This window comes from Podarcis raffonei, chromosome 1 (assembly GCF_027172205.1).
Source record: "Podarcis raffonei isolate rPodRaf1 chromosome 1, rPodRaf1.pri, whole genome shotgun sequence".
NCBI lineage: Eukaryota > Metazoa > Chordata > Lepidosauria > Squamata > Lacertidae > Podarcis > Podarcis raffonei.
Window position 1 is genome coordinate 66,945,381 of NC_070602.1, and position 14,699 is coordinate 66,960,079.

The 14,699-nt window shown below is 40.0% G+C and overlaps 1 protein-coding gene across 8 annotated transcripts in view; it reads right to left on the minus strand.

Annotated features, from left to right (window-relative positions):
- Positions 1–4,846: 4,846 nt before the first annotated feature.
- The window catches only part of TEAD1 (TEA domain transcription factor 1), a 165,480-nt gene continuing 155,627 nt past the window's right edge, over positions 4,847–14,699 (minus strand). For all 8 annotated transcript variants that reach the window (XM_053390948.1, XM_053390945.1, XM_053390949.1 and 5 more), the window contains 3 exons: positions 8,756–8,896; positions 7,505–7,657; positions 4,847–5,847 (listed from right to left, as the gene is read on the minus strand). In XM_053390948.1, the coding sequence (XP_053246923.1) occupies positions 5,734–5,847; positions 7,505–7,657; positions 8,756–8,896 (408 nt within the window). In that variant the 3' untranslated portion in view covers positions 4,847–5,733. The remainder of the gene's footprint in view (positions 5,848–7,504; positions 7,658–8,755; positions 8,897–14,699) is intronic.

A 14,699-nucleotide genomic window follows, 5' to 3' on the forward strand; every position in this document is an offset into this window, starting at 1 on the left:
ATTAACATAGCCATACCTTGTAGACACTACACTAAACCATAGTTAAGCTTCTTTAATCATGGTTTGGCTTGATGTCCAAACTGAGCCATAGAGAAGGAAGAATCCCCTAGGAATTAGATCAAGGAAATAAAGTATAAAGATTTCAACTTTTCAAGTTCTGCAAGCCAACTTCCATTCAGTGTAATAGTTCACTCTGTTACTTGAAGGTGACAAAACAGGAAAGTTGAATTCAATGCAGTTGCCAACCTGAACGGACTCTAGCATGGGTAGGAAGTGGGAAAACAGTTACCAAAGTTGCAAATTATTCAGTATAGTGGTACGGTACCTAAATAAAATCATTCTAGAATTCAAGTAAGAACAACATTACATTTGTAAAGTAAGCTATGTTTCAACTGCCACAAATTGTACCATTATTCCCCCCCAATTTTGTACACCAAACAATAAATAAATTCATTCATTTGCAATAAAATATACTCCAGCCACTTGCTTACCTATATCTGTTGCAGCAGATATATTCAATCGCTGTGGATCTATTTTGGCACCATTTACACATAATGCAAAGCCAAAATACGTCTTGGCATGAATGAGCAAGCATGCGGGTGCACAGTAAGAAAACCACGGCTGCTTTATTCCTCCCTAGCCTTGCCACTGCCACATTACCAGTAGCTAAGCCACAGTTTATCTATGAACCTGGGCTCATGAATTATCTTGCTTCAAGGAAAACACAAACTGTAAGCAAGGTTTGTTCTTGGTGTGCCACTCCTGGGTTGTTTGCGGGCAGACAAACCACAAGCTTGGGTTCACATGTTGTGCTAAGCCAAACTATGGCTTAGTTCCTGGTACCGTTGCAGCAGCAGAAGTGAAGGAGAGTGAAGTGGCTGTGATTTTCATATTGTGCCCCAGGACACTTGCTCATTCATGCCAAGGCCAAGTTTGGCTTAGTGCTAAGTGTGACTGGGGCCCGTGTACTTCTGAAGCCAAGCAATCCTTACTAGATGAAGATGTCAGAAGAAAGTGAACAAATACAAATTTAAGAAAAAGGGAGGGGTAGAACTACATATATTTGTGTGCCACATACTAATTTTAAATAAAAATTATTAGATTTTTTTTTGTCTATTAAAAACAAAAGTGTATTCACAGCTACAAATCTCCTCTGCCAAGCTTTTGGTTTTACTGCTATTAGTTCTCAGTGATTATTAATTATGTTGTATCCCTCTGAACCAATGTCAGTGATGTTGATGTCTCTCGAAAAATATGGTATTGCCCAAACACATGGGTGGTATTAAAACGGCACTCTTTCCTACAATGAAATAGGAAATGGTGCTGTTCAAGGGTCTCCCCGAGGACATTTATTCCTAACAATTTGGTGCTAAAAAGCACAGGTCAAATGGACTGTTTCATTTTCTTCTACACTTTCATTTTCAATTTTAGGCATCCAACTGCTCAACTTTGTAAACAAAACAAGTGCAAATTTAAAGAAGAAAACCATCTTCACAGATTTAGAACTACTATAATGATGATGGTGATGATGATGATAAAGTCAAATTTGTCCTTTGCCTGAACTTCTGCTATTTATATGGGCTCGTGTTACTCAGATGCAAGACTGGATGGAGAGGGACATGGCAAAGGGTGAAATACTGACCGCTTTCCTATCTTTGCCAGCCAGCAATGCTGCATAAACAATCACAAACGGTTGAATAACATAGAGAATAATTTTTCCAGCATGATGCACTCTTGTGATTTGCAAAAAGCACGCTACTATAAAAAGTACTCTTTTGAGAATGGAGGCCTGTTAGTTTTGACTGTTTCCAATAAACCAAAGGCATTATGGTGATCTCTAAATATTTTTGGTCTCTACAAATTGTCATTTATTATGGCAGCACTTTTCTAAGCTGGAATTTCAAAACCAAAGGCACTTGCATGCGAGAGTGCAGAGAGTCACAAAGGTTTAAGTATTTGGTCATGAGAATTTAAGAAGGCAGCATTATTATTCATACAATTCACTTTTTGCAGAAAATTCTAGCGCTGTTAAAAGGTTTCATTTTGGTATCGATATTCCAACTATGTAGTGACGGGGTGACTTATATAGGAAGGTGTTTTAGGGCCAAGTAGCCAAAAGGCTTCTCTTCGGGAAATATTTTTTTCCTTTTTCCTTTATTTAAGTAAACCAATTAATTTACTACATAAGATTGGCATGATAAGCTAAAAGGTACTTCTACTATAGCACTAAGGCACTGCATATTGTAATGCTTTGGCAGCTCGGAATTAAGAAGTTCCTACGACAAAGTAACAGTTAACAAGGGAGATGCTTCCAGCTTACAAAAGAGCTCACAGTTTACAGGCAGCCTTTTGGACTACACAACCCACATAAACATCTGACAGACTTAAGGCTTTCCAGAAGAAACATGCGCAGGGGTGTTTACACCCAACGTAAAGGTAAAGGCAAGGCAAACAGCTCCCAGGAAGGTTTTACAAAAGTGGAGATGCAAGAAACATTGTGACTCTTCAAACAGCAGAGTTATTACATACATCGTGTCCCAGACTGCATTAACGCAAAAGAGAGAAGTGTACCTGGTTTGCAAACTGACTGCTCTTCCACACACCTCAAGGAGTTGCTTTGAGATGCACGTTTATTCTAAAAACGTCCAACTTCTTTTAAAAAACAAATCCATCAAAACCAAAAGCCTCGTAAAAGGTAACATTTTTTTTTAAAAAAAGGAGTTTTAGACTTGTAACACCAAGTGCTTCAAAATAAAGGGCTACTTTAGATGAGTAAGATGCAGTGCTAATTCTCCGTTAGTGTTAAAAACTGATGAAGAGTTACAGCCATATAAGCATCTGATTTTACAGTTCACAGAGTTAAAATGACTGAGAGGTTCATCTGCTTTAATGTCTGTAGGACAAAAGGCGTGCAGCTTGCAGATCCTAGAGGCTATACAGTACTGGACTGACTGCAGCATGCCATGAGAAGGGCTGAATAGGAGTCATGAATGGAAGACTGCATGCAACGTGTTTCAGTTTTGCAGTGTTCCAGAAGTTGAGTAGCTCCTCTGACAATTGAATAGGGCAAATCTCCAAGCTATTTATACCTTGAGCATTTCCTGCCCCCATGTTGGATTCTAACAGTGTGAAAGGTTTTATGCAGGCATCAAGAAGTTTGCTTTCTGAAGTAACAATTATTCTAAGCAGCACACTGAATATGTTTCTTAAGTATGCACGAAGCTGCATTTCAAAGTGCAATAGCTACTGACCTAGTGCCTTAATGTAAAGAAAGACATTCTCCATAGTTCATTTCATCATCCTGTGGGCTATACAGCTTCTCATAAGTCGCTGTAGGCCAGGGGTAGGCAACCTAAGGCCCGAAGGCTGGATGCGGCCCAATCGCCTTCTCAATCCGGCCCGCGGACGGTCCTGGAATCAGCGTGTTTTTACATGAGTAGAATGTGTCCTTTTATTTAAAATGCATCTCTGGGTTATTTGTGGGGCATAGGAATTCGTTCATTCCCCCCCCCCCCAAAGATATAGTCTGGCCCACCACATGGTCTGATGGACGGTGGACTGAAAAAGGTTGCTGACCCCTGCTGTAGGCAGTAGGTGGAGAGAGGCAAATCCTTGAATGGGAACTGTAGCAAAGTTGTTGTGTTTCTAGCTCATCAAACCCTACAAACCTCGTGTAGTGATAGATTTCTGGGTGATTTGCAGTTTCTCACTACCAAACACAACTCTCTTCAATCTAAATTCGGCTGCTGAAATGAAGTAGACTTTTGTGTGAAAGAACTGTATGTTCAGTTTAGTTCTACAATTGAAGCCAAATCTCCAAACTCAGAATGTGCTCAGATGCACCATGTTCCTTCATTCTAACTATGATTTATTTATTTATTTTTTACTAGGCTCTGACTGATAGATTTTGGGGTTGTGGTAAAAAAGCAGACCCAACAAGTCTGATGTTTGCCTGCCATGTATTATAGGTTAACATTTACTAATAACATAAACCAGTTCCAAGACACTTTTTCAGCCTTTCATCACGTTGGGCAAGAATATATATTTACAAAAGCTGCCTCTGAAGGGGAATCAAACCTTGTGTAGTGATAATAGATTTATACCTCTTTGAAAAAAGCTCTTCCTCACTTGTTCTTAGGAGCACCAAATGTTTCTACAGTGATGGAGGGGATGTGGGATACATCATGTCTAGGAAGTCTGAAAATGGATTGTAGGAATTGATAATAAGATCCAGTGTAAATTCATACGCTTCATGGTTTGAGGCCATTAACTATCAGAGTTTTCACCTTATTGAGTGAACAAATCCTATTAAGATAGGCCTACACAACTTGTGATCTACAAGCCACACACATTGTCAGGCCTTTTTTGGGTGACAGTACTCACTGGTAGGAAGTGCATGGGTATGGAGTCACCTCTTGTTGTTGCTGTTGCTCATGGGAACCATTTTGTATGGGCTCCCATGCCATGTTTATCAATATATGAGGATTGTCACCTCTCTTCTAACCCCCCAAAGTACTGCACTTTGTGGTCTGTCAAGTGTTTGACAACCCTCCTGTTTTTGCATTTTCAGGCAAGCTGAAAGAGAAGGAGATTTCAATGGGGCTCATAAAGTAATAATTGTGTCTTTTTTGTTTGGCGAAGCCTGTGATTTTCTAGCATTTTAAAGACATTAAAAACAGATGAACCTTTTGATTGTATATCTATTATCATCTCAACCACAGTGCTTTTTGTGGTTTTCAGCTGACAGTTTAATTGTAATTCAACAGTCACTTTAATTCCACCACCCCCTTTACATTTGCTTATCACTAATTTTGGTGTTGCAATTTATAGACTCATTAGGAAAAACAAAAACGAAAACAAATTGTTCATATAATATATAACCACACACAAAAGATTACGTACACCATAAGTCTAATTTTTCAGTATTTACCTAGTTATTGCAAAACGAGTCATCTTTTAAATAAACAAATGTCCTTATTAGTACAATACTTTATACCTTTTTAATGCACTAGATATAATTAGTAAAAGGGAGGAAGTCTTCTCGCTTTGCAATACCTGCTTGAAAAGTTAAATGGGTTAGAAGATTAGTTTTAATACAGAGGGAAGAAAAATAATATTTTTTGCCTACTTTTAGGACCTGTCTGCTCCCATCAGGCATTTTTAAGGCTATGTTTGTCATTTGGCTTCAAACAGAAATTGAGTTGCAGTTATAAAATAATTTAGTGAATTACATTCGTTTGTATCGTCCACAGTAATCAGTTATGAAGATAATTCTAAGAAGAATTTGTGTGCTAATTTATGCTTATAGTTAAAATTCATTTCAATTTCACTAGCATCTTAAAAACAGGGTTTTTAAAAATTAATTTAGGCAAAACACCTCATAAACTCTTATAATTGCTGTTAAGTTTTCCCATGGCAAACGCTCTGTCTTATATTTTTCTAACACAACAACAACAAAAAATTAAAACTTCCACAAAGGCCTTGAAATTCTTAAATATAGTCTTCCCAAGGAACGGTGGTTTTTTTTATATATAAATTTGAAGAACACTTTGTTTTAGAAAGAATTTGTACAACTGTACCAGAATTTCACAGCTACAATATATATTGACACACTAAAATGAGGTTTAGAAAAATGTAGGGGAAAGCTCAGCCAGAGGAACTGCCACTTAGTGTTGAGGTTGACAGTCTGTGTTTTGATAAGGAGTTAAACAAAACATGTCTATAAATAACTGTTCAGTCCTTTACAAGCCTGTAGATGTGATGCTGTGCACCATGTTCGCTGTTTGAAACTTCAAATACACAAGCCATGCAAAGTAGGGTTTCTTGCGTGTCCCTGTTCGTTACAACCTGTTTGTGTTTTTATACATATAAAGAAAAGGAAAAAAAGACAAGGCATTAGAAACTGGGTCATTTGCTAACACAGGAACAAAAGCAAAATATGTAATTGTAATCACTGGAGATACACACACACACACACACACACACAATTTCACACACACAATATCTGAAGAGACATACACCTCTCATCTGTCAAGGTTTCTTGGTTAATGCCTCTCTAATGCTGACTTTTGACTCAATGCATATAGACATTAAAGAGTATTCTGCGGGTATGAGAGATAGATATTATTATTATTATTATTATTATTATTATTATTATTATTATACCATATTTTACTAGAGTGCCTAATCCTATCTCCCTTATCTCCAGCACTATGTAGTCTACAACATATTGAGTAGGAAACCATCTCAACTGGATTCTGACCTAGGTTCTGCAGTTCCATATTTCTGACAGAGTTTCTGGAAAAGAATCTGGCAAGGCAGGATCTGCTTTTTTGGGAAGCTTCCAGAGGCATATTTTTGGAATACTTCCCGGGAAAACCAAGCTGCTAAGATTTTAAAGGAACAGTTTGCAGGAATCTCCTTTCTCCTCTTTGAGAATGTGCAAAACTGCACAGCAGTACATCGATAAGAGCAGAACCGATCTAGAAGCGAAAAGCCACCATGAGCCAAAATGTTCTGTTCCACTTATCCCTGAATTTAAGGCCAAGCAAGAAAAAGAACACAAGGCTACGATGGAGCTCTGTAATCGGAGCTGCGTAACCCAATCTTTAAGGGCTTGGAAGAAGGGTAGTGGGTAGGAATTCAGAAGCTAGGAGAGAGGAGGGAGGATGAAAAGAAGGAAATATAAAGGTGAGAGGGGTGGGGCAAACAACAAAGAGGGATCCCATGCAGGTCAGTTTTCCAGAGCCCAAAATGTTCTTAGGGTATTCAAAAGCTACTGTGATCCATTCAAAACAGGTGGTTAACATTGAACATAGCTTGAAACGAGTTGTTTCACAAAGTAAACTACCAGGTGTCCTAGAGAATTACTATTTTCTTGGCGCTCTGAACCAACTAGGAAGTGAATTTACCACAACTTCCATGTCTCCAATCAGAGCTATGGCGGGACAGCCAATGTGGACACCAGGCCCAAAACTCACCCAGACCAAGGAAAAGATTAGTGCCCCCCCCCCCCGTTACTGCAAACTCTATTGCTAAATGAGCAGTGGGTGCATTCTAGAAGTAGAAATATTATTTACTACAGCTAGATTTCAGCCTCCTTCCCCTGCTGGGTTCTAGGTCCAGGGTCAAGGCAAAGCGGCTAATGAGTGGCCAACTAGATATATAAATGCATCCAATTCTCCACCACAGAGGTCCAGTTTATAAATTGTCTCTGGTAGATTTGCTGCAGAAAAGCCACATCTCCATGGCTGTCTCCTATATCGGATCAGTAACTCATAAAGCTGCCTAGCACAGGGTGTTTGGACCGCTGTGTAGGTTTAGTAGCAAGCCTGGAGGTTCTGCAAGCCAAGATTAAAGCACAGCACCTACATTTGGCAGTAACATTGTACTTAACTCAAGGGCATGGAATTTCTAATCCTTGCAAAAGGAACCAAATAAAAATCTGCCTGCTCCCAAAGAACTGCAGAAAACCGCCAGAAAAAGTGAAAGAGAGAAACGTTACCAATAAAATTGTAAAGTTTTCCAACACGCTGTTCATCATATATTTTTCTGGTAAATGCTTGAGCTTGTGGATGAAATTGATCATATATTCACACATTGGAGAGCGGTTTATTCTAAACACAAACCGGCCATTCTCAAACCGTGCGTATTCAGTCTAAGGACAAAAGGCAAAAGAGAACAGAACGGAACTGTCAATGAATGAAAAGCTCTTTTTTATTTTTAAACGTGAGCCACTGTATAAAGACATCTTAGGATATTAAAATGAAAATTTATTTCAACTAAATTAAACATACCATGTAGCTAAAATATTGGTTTCTCATAAAAGGAACATGAGGAAATAATATATTGCTTATAAAATAACCTTAAATGCTGCCTTGATATTGTGGCTCTGATATAAACTAGGGTTTGAAAGAACCATTAAAATCCATGTTACAGGGGCTTTCCTGTTTTCTCTGTTGAGATGGGAAATGTTTTGAATGTACTATTAATATTCTCTATTCAATGTGTTGAGCATTCTCAGGCTCACAGAATAAATCTCACATGGAACTCTTTTTGGTACTTTGCAACTCCAGGAACTTTTGGTCAGGGCCACCACTTAATTCAAGTTTTGTGTGCATGTGTGCACTGATTCATTATGGATCATCTGTGAGCAGGAACAGAAGAACGGTGGATCTTTCCAACTGAAATGTAACCCCTGCACTAAAACCCCACTACAGGGAAACATGTGTGCACATGCATGTATGCATCTATACACATACATACATGCACAATGTAAACGTATAATAGAGGGTGCTGCTGCACGGTATGCAGGATGCCCTTCAGAATATCAGAGCTATCACAGACATTCATGGCTTTGCATGTGCCCTCCTAGAGGAGTCTCTTTCCCCTCTTCCAAATGGATAAGTAAATCAAAACTGGGTTGTAAGGAGTCTATTCTATTCAGCTCATAGTACAAAATTATGTAGAGATCCACCAGGATCCTGCATTAGTATTAACTGCAAACCAGGGGTAGCCTATGCAGAGTTCTCCAGAGCTTGTTGGTTTACAACTCCCATCATTCAGCCCCAGGCGGCATGGCCAATGCTCGGAGATGAGGAGAGATGTAGTGCGACAACATCTGGGTGTCCCCCAAATTGGCTTACTCTGCTGTAAGCTGTGATTTAAACCAAGGACAGCTTGGAGGAAAAAAACACTTCTAGAGAAAACAGTGACCTGGCAGCAATCAGGCAAGCAGCAAGTTTGAAAATCATACCTCTACTTTTTCTACCACTTGCTTCCCGAACGAGCAGACTTTGGTGGAACAGGTGATTGTCATGTTTTCTGAGCTCTCATACTGACTAGTTACACCATAGAATGCTCCTGTATCATCTTGGATGTTGCAGTTTAAGTCCGCCTGCAGGAAAAAAACAACAGATGCTTCCTCAACTACCGACATTATTGCAAAAAAAGAGAAAGTATTTATTATGAATGTCATTTGAAATAAAAATTGATCTGCTTTAGCAATCCCCATCAAAAGCAGACTTAAGAGCACAAAAGAGCAAATTGCATTGATATTTCCTGCAGCTGCAAAAGAGTTGCCAGCAGATTTTGCACAGCAGCTTTGCAAGATGGGACTGGGATGCAGATAACACACCTGCAGCCCCAGGCAAATTTCAAGGGAGTGCCCTGAAACAATTCTCATTGCCAAGGACAACAGCTGCGCTATTTCTCTTAGGCTTGGGTTCTGCGCTTCCAAATCGTAAAAGCTTTTGACAGCCCAAGTACTAACCCAAGGAATTAAAAATATAAAGATACAGCAGTTCCATGGAAAGAATAAGGATTTCTCGGCTTAGACCCTGAAGATCAGACTGGAATTGGATTTGGATAGCTAACCCAGCCACATAGTCAAATAACCGAGGTCCATAAAAATAACCCACCACTACAACCCGAAACGATTAGCAACATATATTCTCCAGCCCCATATTTGGCTGGAAATATGCTCTTCAAGTGAAGGATGAATGCTTCTGTAATGCATGTCTGAATGGTGCCTTTGCATACTGAGACTAAAAAGCAGATGCAAAAAATATTCTCTGTGCCTAAAATTTGCAGCAGAAGGAGTGGCTCCACCTCCATCATCCAGCCCTGTCACTGAGATCCAGCACTGAGGACCTTCTGGCCGTTTTCTCACTGCGAGAAGTGAAGCTACAGGGAACCAGGCAGAGGGCCTTCTTAGTAGTGGCGCCCTCCTTGTTGAGCACCCTCCCATCAGATGTCAAGGAGATGAGTAACTATATAACCTTTAGAAGACATCTGAAGGCTGTATAGGGAACCTTTTAAGATTTAAGGTTTTATCATGTTTTTATATATGTTGGAAGCCGCCCAGAAAGGCTGGGGCAACCCAGTCAGATGGGCGGGGTACAAATAATAAGTTGTTATAAATTATTATTATTACTGACTGTTGATTACAGTATATAATGCATTCGTCTATCAATATACTATAACTGGTCGGCATGGAGCGCTGTAAGTTTTGCATATCAAGACCCTCAACTATTGGACACGATGCATCAAAAAGAACCCCACAACATGCCCCAAAACTGAGCTGGCTGCAGGCAAGAAAAACACTCCACATGGGTAAGTGTTCTCGGTCTTCGGGGAAACAAGGAGGCAGCCTGCATGTGTCACAATAGTCTTGCCTAAATAGAGTCTTCAAAACAACAGAAAAGCAGCAAATGCAGAAAGATTACAAAGCCCTTTTTCACAAAAAGAGGGGGTTTCCCAAGAGAGCAGCATAATTAAAACACAAATATTCAGTAGTTAAAATTGAACACGAAGAGGTCACTTGTTAAACAGTACAGAGGCTTCAATTACAGTGGAAACGCCGTGAGGCGTCAGTCATATGAGCGTATTAAGATTTCCCCTCCTTCTCAATGAGCAGGGCTCAAAGAGCAGAGATTCCAAATTGTGAAGCAATTCACACACACACACAACTGCATCATCTGGATCTTTGGCACACTTTGCTGCCAGTAGTGTGCTGCAGCTTCGGAAATGCTTCCAGGTCTGCCACATGGCTGGGCTTTTGATGACCAGGCCAAGCTACTCTACTTCCCAGCTGCTCTCTGACTCATTCAGGGGAACCAGCACACTTGCACCAAGTTGCAGGTGGGCGGGCAATGGCTTGTGAAGAGCTTTGCACGAGTGCCATAAAGCTCGCTGTGCAGCAACGGTCCTCTCTGAGGCGACAGAGGGGGCAAAAGCAGCAGGAGTGGCTTCTTCCATCTCAGTTTTGTTTCAAATGTCTCTGAAACACTGGCTAAAGATGGTCAGTCCACACAGCTGACCTCATCTCTCTACGGCAACTCGCTTGCCAAGTCTCATTCCGTTATGCAATAAAAATCACATCTAAGGGGGGGGGACACACATTACAATAGCTTTTTTGTGAATGAAGGAGACAAAGAATCAACATGCCTCTAAAGACGGCAGCAGACACACATGAGGGACGTGGGAGGAGACCATGTGGCTGAGCTCTTTCTGAACACTAACCACACTGAATTCATTATTTGTTAACAGTGCCTGACAAAGGAACAGCATTATATTTTTCAGGTCACAGCTATTTTACATGATAAGAATAGGAACAAACCTAACCATCCAACTCATGTTACTTTGCCACTAATTATGGCATATATTTACATCTATAAAATGAGAGAGATTTTTGGACATGATTTAATGCCCTTTTATTGTGCAGATTCCTTTATTTCCATTCCACATTTGAATTTCAAAAATGCTTTGGACTTCAAAGCATTTTTTTAAAAAAAGTGCACTAATTACAATACACATTATTTTCTAGAACTGCTTGTTTGCATTGCAGATTTCTAAAATGATAGGTATTCATTAAAATGCACTTATTAATATCACCCACACTTCTTAGAATGAGAGTTTTGCTCTCCATTTTGCAATGGTGTTCAGACACACAAATAGGTTTTCATTACAAGGCAATATTGCAATCGTCTAATATTGCAACAGCACAATTCTAAACATGTTTATTCAGAAAACAAGGCTCATTGTCTTCATTGGGACTTACTTGCGGGTTGACATGCGAATGCATTTATAAAAGTAATCAATCCTTTCAAAAGGAGGTTATGCACTGGATTGAGCCAGCTCAGAGCATGCACTTATAAAATATCTCAATCTTTCATTCCACCTGATATGAAATCATCCATAATATCTCATGCTAACAGGTTTAGTTAGAAAACTGTGCCAAGATACAGTACAAATAAATAGTACACAAATAAATAGTACACAAAATATGAGAATGTATAGTTAATGATACATTTGTTGATATAAACATTGAGCCTGGCACAAGACGGATGGGGCCAAAGCTGGGAAATACTCTGTAGTAGGGTTCAGATGTATGCATCTCAGCTTAAAAGGCCAAGATATAAACAAGACTTCTGCCCACAGGGTCACAACTATGAAAGGACACCTCATCAAAAAAATGGTATGGTAGATGGAGACATGCCTATTCAACACTTGCAGCAAACTGTGTACATGGTTACACCACAGAGCTACAGGATTACAGCCACCTTCTCCAGCTGCTTTCTTGAGTTTGATGTAATATATAAATAGGGCAAATGTATGTCTATGTGTCCAATCCTTTCCTTCAAATCTGGAGTGAGAGGCAAGTGGTTGCTCGTATCAGAGTTTTGGGCTGTCAGAGAAAATGGGAGCGGAAGTTTTCTGATGTTCATTTATTCATTTCATCTCCAGGCCATAAATCAACCCAGTGAATACAACTGCTATTCGCTGTTGCCTTCTTACCGCAAACTACATTTAATTGATTACATGTCCCCACCTCAATTTGCATTGAATTTCCTTTACACTGAAATGAATGGGCTGGAACAAGGTACTGCAATGTAATTTACGTAAATTATGTAAGTTCCACCATAGCAGACGGTGAGAAGGACAGGTTTTGGTGGAAGTTGAACTGCAGCAGAACAGGAGCACTGCTGCATGGAACCAATATAGGGAAGAAGGGAAAACGATGTCTTCTCGCATATTTTTCTGGGTTACAAACTTTACTGCATGTTGCAGTTAGCTTTGCCTCTTCAGATCTCGGAAGGCTCACTCTCTACCGGCAAGGAACATTGGAGAGGGTTGAAGCACTTGGTGGCAGCTGATATTCCCTGCTTTCCGCTTTCAACCCCCGGGAAAAATTAGGAGAGGGAGAGAACCAATGGAAAAAGCCCGGACAGCAGTTCCTCCACCCCTGTAATTATGACTCAGCACAGAGGAAGGCACAAGATGAAGAAGTATTTAAAGCCTCTTCACCTTAGGGGCTATAGGAAGGGACCCTTCATAGTTCTAAACAGCAAGAATGGGGTTCCTTTTCACATGGTAATTATAGCATATGGAATGGCTCTAGGATGTTAAGGCAAACGCATACCACGGGAGAAGAGTCTGGACAGACAGAACTAAACTGTGTCGTTTTACCATACCTTCAAGGTCCTAACTTGCTGCATGTGTCAACAGTCCTTTTATGACCATTATCTGTTTGTGGATCAGGCATTCTTTGGTGGGAGCTTTCAAAAATCTCATGTCAGGCAAATGTGTATTAATGAGGCTTTTTAAAAAAGTTTCACTTTCCCCCCTTAGAAATGTTATCTTCCAGGGCAGTGGGGCACACAGCATGCAGCCTACCTAAATGTAGGGTTGATGGCAGCCCCCAGTTTGACTTTACAAAAAGCACTGGCTACACAACAGTCATTAATAGCAGCATTTTTGTGACATCAGGGATTCTTACATGCAGGGATGTCTTGATGGTGTCGTCAGCATTGCTAACCTGTTCCACTAGATGGCAGGTGACAGTCTGCAAATTGTTTCAGTACCAATTGTAGAGTGAGCATAATGTCGACAAGCAGTAAAGGAAGCCTGCTCTTGGTAAACTGGATCAGTTTTAAAAATGTTTTGCTAACATGCTAAAATTAGCTGTAAATTACTCATGCCTTTGCAGGGCTAGCAAGATTGAAAACCTGTCACGCTACAGTTCTGAATAAATATTCTGCCTTGGTTCTTGAATAAGATTTTGGCATTACTTAAAAAGACAAACTAGATTACTCAGTGGCTGATCAGAACCATGACACTACTACGACAACAGTTATCTGTTTTGCTGTAAGAACTGTCAGGATTGAAAATAAATTTATTAAATCAAGCGGCTGTTCAAAATTAGTGGCAGCACTGAATACTTCAAATAGTTTTGATTGTGATGACTGGTTAAAGTACAGACACACTGGATTTGTATAATACTATTTTGACACACTGCTGAACTGTTTTATTGAAGCAATGTTAAGTTTTAACTTTGTTTTCACTTTACTTTTATTCTACTGTACTGGGTTCACCACCTGAGGTCCCTATGGGATGAAGGTTGATCAAAACATATAAATGAATGGGAGCATAGGTTTGTAAATCTGGTGGGATAACTGCTGACCTTTGCCATTATTGAAATTGTATTTGGTAAGAAATAGCTTTAAGACAACCCCGACTGGTTGAGATCAAAGGCAGTTCTTTGTAGCCATCATGGGCTACATCATGTAGCCATTGATGGACTAAACCTCCATGCATTTGTCTAATTTTCTTTTACAGACATTTTAGTTAGGGCCCTTCAGCACATATTGGGGCAGAAAAATACATTAATTTTATCTTTTCCCCTCTGTCTGTTCTGAATCAAATGCTGTCAATTATATTGGATGACCCAAAGTTCTAGCATTTTGAACTGTCCCTCCACCCACTTTTCCTACACCAGCCAAGAAAGTACATTAGAACATGAGAAGAGCATGGCTGGATCAGGCCCATCTAGTCCAGGATCCTGTTCTCACAGTGGCCCTACAGATGCCTATAGGGAACGAGCAAGCAGGACCTCAGCACCACAGCACCCCCCCCTTTCTGCAGTCTCTAGAAAATGGTATTCAGAAGCATGCTGCCTTCAAGAACGGATGTAGAACGTAGTCATCAAGGTTAGCAACCACTGATAGCCCTGCCCTCCATGAATTTGCATACTCCCCTTTAAAATCATCCAAGGCTATCACTGCCTCCTGAATTCCATAGTTTAACTATGTGCTTTCTTTTGTGTCTCTGTCATCTTTCAATATTCAGCTTCGTAGGATGTCCCCAAGTTCTAGTGCAGGCATAGGCAAACTCGGCCCTCCAGATGTTTTGGGACTCCA